This window comes from Suricata suricatta, chromosome 5, assembly GCF_006229205.1.
Source record: "Suricata suricatta isolate VVHF042 chromosome 5, meerkat_22Aug2017_6uvM2_HiC, whole genome shotgun sequence".
NCBI lineage: Eukaryota > Metazoa > Chordata > Mammalia > Carnivora > Herpestidae > Suricata > Suricata suricatta.
In genome coordinates this window covers 148,270,423-148,277,442 of record NC_043704.1, presented here as the reverse complement: position 1 = coordinate 148,277,442, position 7,020 = coordinate 148,270,423, and the positions used below count along the sequence as shown (strand labels likewise).

The 7,020-nt window shown below is 50.2% G+C and overlaps 1 protein-coding gene across 1 annotated transcript in view; it reads right to left on the bottom strand.

The window, feature by feature from the left end:
• The window catches only part of TRIM71 (tripartite motif containing 71), a gene marked incomplete at its 5' end in the record, with an annotated part of 55,250 nt that extends 48,230 nt beyond the window's left edge, over positions 1 to 7,020 (bottom strand). The window contains one exon of the mRNA XM_029938778.1: positions 6,907 to 7,020. Coding sequence (XP_029794638.1) covers positions 6,907 to 7,020 — 114 coding nt within the window. The remainder of the gene's footprint in view (positions 1 to 6,906) is intronic.

Genomic DNA, 7,020 nt, shown 5'->3' with positions numbered 1-7,020 from the left:
GGGGGGGAGCCTAAGAAGACTGTGCTGTCAGCATGGAGCCCAACAGGGGGTTGGAACTCCTGGAACTGTGAGATCACGACCTGAGCTGAAGTCAGATGCCTAAGCAACTGAGCCACCCAGGGGACCCATGTCAATTTTTTAACACACCATTTTCATAATTACCCTAATTAGTCAAAGTATAAAAGAAGTTCCCCAAACCCACTGACCTTTCTAGAAAACCTTTTTTAACTGCAAGTGGTTCAACCTAGAAGGAAACGGCTGGCCACGCTTTCCCGAAGTGACATCTCTTGCACACAGTGGCTGACACGGGTTTAGGAAGGCAGAGGAGCGACTGACTTATTCTCAGGGGTTCCTCACCAGCTCAGGGTCCAGAGCCCATTCAGGGCCCCTCCACACTCACAAGGTATCAGAGCCACAAGACAAGGCCCTCGGTCTTCACAGCGGACCTTGATCCACTGCATCTCTTGTGCCCCCTGCTCTGCTTATTCGGAGTCCATTAATACGGACGGTGAGCACTATTCTGCAGAAGCCCGTCTGGATAAACCACAATGAGAATTATGCCCCTGTTCATGGCCAAGCCCAGTATTTAGAGCTTCATCTGCTGATGTATGATGGAGAGCAATGACTTTATCACTACCGATTCCCACCTCTTCAGAGCGTGGTGGGGGGGTAGTTTTTGGGCAAATTACAACTGGCTGCCAAGTTCTGGGACCTATTGGTCACTAAACTGGGATCGTTACACAGATTCATTAAAAAAAAAAAAAAAAAGAACTCTTGGGGTGCCTGGTGGCTCAGTCAGTTGCGTGTCCGACTTTGGCTCAGGTCATGGTCTCACAGTTTATGGGTTCGAGCCCCACGGTCGAGTTCCGTGCTGACAACTCCGAGCCTGGAGCATGTTTCAGTTTCTGTGTCTCCCTCTCTCTCTGCCCCTCCTCCACTTATACTCCTCTCTCTAAAATAAATAAACATTAAAAAAAAATTCAAGAATTAGATGAATGAATGAATGAATGAATAAGTAAATAAATAAAAGAACTCTTGGGGCGCCTGGGTGGCTCAGTCGGTTGAGCCTGACTTTGGCTCAGGTTATAATCTTGCACTCTGGGTTCGAGCCCCGTGCTGACAGCTCAGGGCCTAGAGTCTGCTTCTAATTCTGTGTGTCCCTCGCTCTCTGCCCCTCCCCTACTCATGATCTGTCTCTCTCTCTCTCTCTCTCAGAAATAACTAAATGTTGGGACACCTGGGTGGCTCAGTTGGTTAAGCGTCCAGCTTCAGCTCAGGTCATGATCTCACGGTTTGTGAGTTCAAGCCCTGTGTTGGGCTCTGTGCTAACAGCTAGCTCAGAGCCTGGAGCCTGCTTCATCTTCTGTGTCTCCCTCTCTCTCTGACCCTCCCCTGCTCGCGTGTCTCTCTTTCAAAAAATAAATAAATAAATGTTAAAAAATTTGTAACTCTTTTGGTCGATCTGAAGCTCTGGTAAGGAACTGTCAGATTAGTGGAAACTGCACATTTAGGACAAGATAAAATACTGGCCCAAAGACTTCAGATTATATATGGATCTCCCCCAAAATCTCAGCCGCGCTTGGATGGGAAATGAAACCCAGGAATTGGAGTCTTCAAGCATTTCACTGCATCCTACCTTTAAACCACCTAAAACATGAGGTGGGTGCCTGGGTGGCTTAAAGTTGGTGTAAGAATCTGACTTCCAGTCAGGTCACAATATCGTGGTCCATAAGTTTGAACCCCACATGGGGCTCTGTGCAGACAGCTGAGAACCTGGAGCCTGCTTCAGATTCTGAGTTTCTTCCTCTCTCTCTGCCCCTCCCCCCCAAAAAATAAACATTTAAAGTTTTTAACTGAGGGAAGCGGGATGGTATATGAAGGAAGGAATTATAGCGAACAAGGTTTAAGTCAAATAGTTTCAGATGTAAATCGCCAGCATCAGATCCCCCCATCCCTCCCGAATTTCTGGAGTCTTGTCAGTCAAAACAGTCAATCTGGTTTCAGTCAACTCAGTTTGTGGGTATAGACAAAACCTCAAAGGGAAAGGAATAATTTAGTACTGAACAAGCACGAGGTCACATCAGCTGAAGAGGAAAGATGGATCAAGCTTCCTCTTGGAAGTCACAATGCGTGAAAGGTCAAGAGAAGGGGGACCAGACGGCTTGCGCTGGGTGGCCATCTTGCTCCCTTTAAGCAACTGTAATTCTTGTTCAGTATCTTTCTCTTGCTCTCCCAAAATACGAGAGAGATAGCCAAAAACAGCCTGGAGGGCTGGGCCAGGCCTCTAACTCTTTGTTAGTGTTTGGGGGGAGGGAACACCACTTTGAAGCGGCCTGCATGGTAGGACACTTCTCACCCTTTTGCTTACGTGTCATGAAGAATGACACCAAAATGGTCCTTTATTCACTAAGAATGAATACATCTAAAATAAACCCTGCCCTGTGTGAGGAACGGACATGGAGAAGTGGCAAGACTAAGCAAAGTTAGCACCAGAGGAAATAAAACTGGGGAGAGAAGGATTATATTTTAGAGGTAGCGAACTATCAAATAAGTTAAAAGGTCTCTTTAATCAAGAAAACTTATAAATCCTGTTTTCTCCTGGCAAATTATTTCAACCAACACAAGCATTTCAGCGATTTCGCCTCCATGTGTCCAAGGTTTAGAAAATGAAAACATAAAAGCCAAACAGCGCTGCTCAAAATTTTACCTGCCAGGAGAAAGCAGTTTCCGTGTTAACTAGTGCTTTAGGACACTATACATCTTACAGTTGGTCTTAGCGAGCTCCAGTGTAAAAGAACTCCCTAGAAACAGCATTTATAAGTAGCTCAAGCGGGAGGGAGAATGGGGTGGAAAAGGGAAATCTGACTCTCCCCTTTACAGATTTCTTTATCCATGTCCTAGTAATTGAAAACAACTGAATCGAAGAATGTTCACTAAGTTCAAGTTAACTGACGACCGGCAGGGAGGGAGAAAGTGCCTGTCTTCTCTTCCTGAAATACAGTGATCTCCGGGGGTTTCCAAAATACGGATGCCCTAATATTGGAAATAAAAATTTTGTATAACAAAAAAGCAAGTCTATGTCACCCTAAAACCATTGTGGTTTACTCTTTAGGAAGAAAAATCCGTCACAAAAGATCTCCAGACTGCCACCACAGCCGCACAACCTCAACATTACTAGTACAGTTTAGATGCAGTTATGCGCCTAAGTCACCCTCAGGAGGACAGGCTCTGCATAGCCCCTGTCCCTGGGCTCTCGTTCCTGGGAGCCATGTTGCTAAAATCCATCCGCTAGGCACTTTAATGGAAGGCTGGGCTCATTCCTCAGCTCCAACTCCGACTTTTTAAGAAGCCAACAAGATTACATTCAAGGCTAAAGAATTAAGATAACAATAAGGAACATTTCTCTCCCATATATTTTCATCAAGCATTTCTCTTTTAATTCAAGAGACTTCAACCTGGTGAACTGGATTCAAAGTGGCAAGTTCCAGTTATTTCCAAGGGATGTATGGAAAGTTAGGTTGTCTGGCAAATGGAAGAGAGATCTATGTGTAGAGCAGACAAATGTCCACCACACCCTGCAAAGCAGGTCGAAGATGGGGCACAGATATCCCAGAACGCACACTTCTATGACTGTTTTCCCTTGTCCTGAACAAAATGCCTTGTGATATACATTTTATAATTTACACAGCTCATACACAGTTTAAAACCAGGCCACCCTGGGGGTGCAGCCTGGGAATGTAGAATGTATTGGTACCAGTACTGCTAATACCCCGTTCACCAGGACTTACTCGAAGTAAGATACAAGACAAGAATTCATTCCACAACAATTACTTTAGGCAGCCAACAGCCTTCCTCAAAGTGGTAGGAGGCCGACTTTTGAAGAGTAGTTCCTTGGGGGAAAAGCAGTTCTCCAGCCTAGGATGGACGGATCAATAAACAGGATCATAGTGGGTTGGAACTCTAGAGTTTATACTGACAGGAAGCTGTGTGTGTATGTTTTAAGCCCAGTGCAGGAACTGAACATATTTGTATAGGTACCTGTACCCCATTTTCCATCCTGGAGACAGGAAAACGCAGGCCCACCAGCCCTAAGTGGTATGAACAGTATGGCCACGGGTCGGTGGGCTGGCCTACAATGTTTACCCTGGCTCAAGATGGCAACTGCAACACCGCTGCCTCCCCACGCCCTACTGAGGAGGCCTTTCCTGGGACCCTTCCTGGGAAGGAACACGCCCACTCTGCTTCCCGGCCGTGGCCAGCCCTGTGACACACAGCACCCCTTCCCTGGCCCCATCCTCCGAGATGCCGCCTCCAGGCAGCCAGGGGCCCATACCCCAAACATCAGCATCACAACAAGGGCAATCGTGGGGTGGCGCAATCTCATCGCCCTATACTCCTAAACTTTGCGCCCCAAATGCACTCACTCCGTTTCTCCAGGACGCCTCCGCAGGTGCCCGGTCGCGTGGGGAGTGGAGCGGCCACCGGCCGGCTGCTGGGGCCCACAGGCCCCCAGTGGTCCCTCAGGCCTGGCGCCTGCAGGCCTTTCAACCGACCACCAGAGCACAAAACCAGCGAGGGGGGAAAAAACCAAACTACGGTTTTAAATGAGTCACAATTCCTTTATCAACTTGTTGTTAAATCCAATTATCTTCTTTGAGGTTTCACAGTTATATTTTAAAGCAAGTTCAGGAAACCTTGCCAATCCCAAGGAGCCTTGGGGAGTTGGGAGTGCCTAAAAAGCCCTGCGGGAACAGACCCCACTGGCCGCCTCAAATCCCTGGGATTGAAGGGGGAAAGGCCAGGGTCCCAGCCTCCTTCCCAAGGTCAGGGAGCCTCACGGTAAGGCAGGGGCGCCCTGGATTATTTAACGGGGCCTGCGGATGCGGAAGGCAATCGCCAAGAATTATGAACCTGGTGCTTTCTGGCCTTTAAACTCCAAACTCCCCAGCATTCTAAATGCAGACATGATTAAAGGTCTAGAAACTAGTTTCCAAGATGTCTTCTTCAAATGAAAACCTGGAGGAAAGCATTCCCAAGCCCCAGAAAACTTTATGCTTCTTAAGAACAGTTTAACAACGTCATACATTAATGCCTTGGCCAAACTCCAACCTAGCAGTGCACAACTTAGCGAATTTTCAGGGGGGTCTCCGAGCCTCCAGGGCGAGGGGACCTGGACTCCTCACCTTACGCTCAATCATAATGTTCAGAGTGTATAAACCTTTTACAAGTCTGGCCACACAGAGCATCTTCTGCTTTAGCGTCAATAAAACGAACGTGGATCTTTAACTGGAAATATAAATAAAACCTGACGTTTAAACTCAGCTGCTGGGGAGAATTCAATCTGCCCACCCTCCCTGGAGGGAATTGGCCAATTCAAGACGCTCTATCCCTCCCTTCCTTGCCCTCCTCCCTCCTCATTGCCCCTAATCTTCAAGTGATTTGACTCCATCTTTTCCATTCCTGGGCTTCAAGATGGGTATTTAAGCTCAATCATTCATTTTTCTAAAAGCCACAGAAGAACTTACTACAAACATTCACCCCCAAATGTGGACGCTTTTAAGATGTGTACTCAAAGCTTACAACTGAAGGAAAAGAATGCCCCCTAGCTTAATACCGAGAAGGAAACTTAAAATGCGGCGCCAACACCAAGTAGATTAGAATTTCAACTTTTTTCCAATAGAAGACGCCGGCTTGAGGCCATCCAGCAATAGCTCCGCCCTCCTCCCCAAATAACAGGTTAGGAGTGGAGCAGGCTGCACACTGTGCAAGCCTGTGCCTCGCTTGGTGTCTGCACAGGCGCTCCAACTCGCAGCCGGCGACTCCCCCCCGGATCTTTAAACCCTCTGCCGTCTCCGGCTGTCCCTCCAAGCCAAGACCGTCTCACGGGGCTGCAGGTCGATGGCTTACAGCACCGACCCTGCCGGCGGAGCCCGCTTCCCAAGATTTTTAGTCCCTTCCTCTAATGGGTTCAGGTGTAAATGCAAGGTCTACAGAGTGTGAAAATCAAGCAAGAAATTTATTCGACGGCCAAAAGCGCGGACTCAAACCCAGAGGCTGCAGTGCAGGCCCGGGCTCGCCCCGCTGCGGGCGGCTCTGGCTTTCCCCGAGTGCAAACGCACCTCGCGGCGGAGCGGGGTCGGGGCACCTCCCCAGTCAAGGCGACCAATTCCCACAGAGATCGAAGCGGGGTGAGGCGGGAGCGGCCCGGGGGACGCCGAGGTCTGCGGCCAAGCCCTCCCGATTGCCCACGCTCACAAGCGCGCACGTGGAAGCCAGGTCTACGCAGGCACACGCACTCCGAACCCACAGCCGTCTATATCCGGGCTAACCCGCCACTCAAAAGCCAATCTACGAGTCAGACAAGCAAGGAAGAGAAAATACACTAAAGGAAGGCCCTCCACACACACAGGGCGGGGTGTTGATGTGCCTGCAGCGGGAGGCCACGTCTACACAGACACACAATTTTCCATCCCGCGTCTTTACAGCATACACGTGTTGCCCAACAGAAATTAATCAAAATCCGTAAAGAGGGAGTGTTCCCAAACCTCGGTAACCATGGGGGGCGGGGGGGTGCTCGCAAACGCAGGCCAGCTCTACACACACACACACACGCACACGCACATCCCCCGCCTCCTCCCGGCTCCCGCCTCTTCAGAGGCCCCGGCTGCCACAACTGGCCCCTACAGAAAATGACACACGAAGAGGGGACTCCGCGACTTCCGGGGTCCCTCGCAGCCAGCACCCCGAGGCCAGACCTGGGCGCACACCCTTCCCAGGGGAGGACTTGCCTGGTGGCGGCGATCGCCAGAGTCCGAGAGAAAACATGACCTCCGGAGGTGCCCTCTCCCCCTCCCTCCGACCGGTCCCCGAGGGGCACCCGCCCGCCCCGCCGTCGCGCCCACTCACCTGGTCGTCGTGGTGCTGGCAGAAGCCGAGGCGCTCCGGAAACACTGACAGGATGGAGAAGGGCGCGCCAGGGAAGGGCGGCCCGAGCCCGAGCTGCTGGGCGGCGGCGGCGGC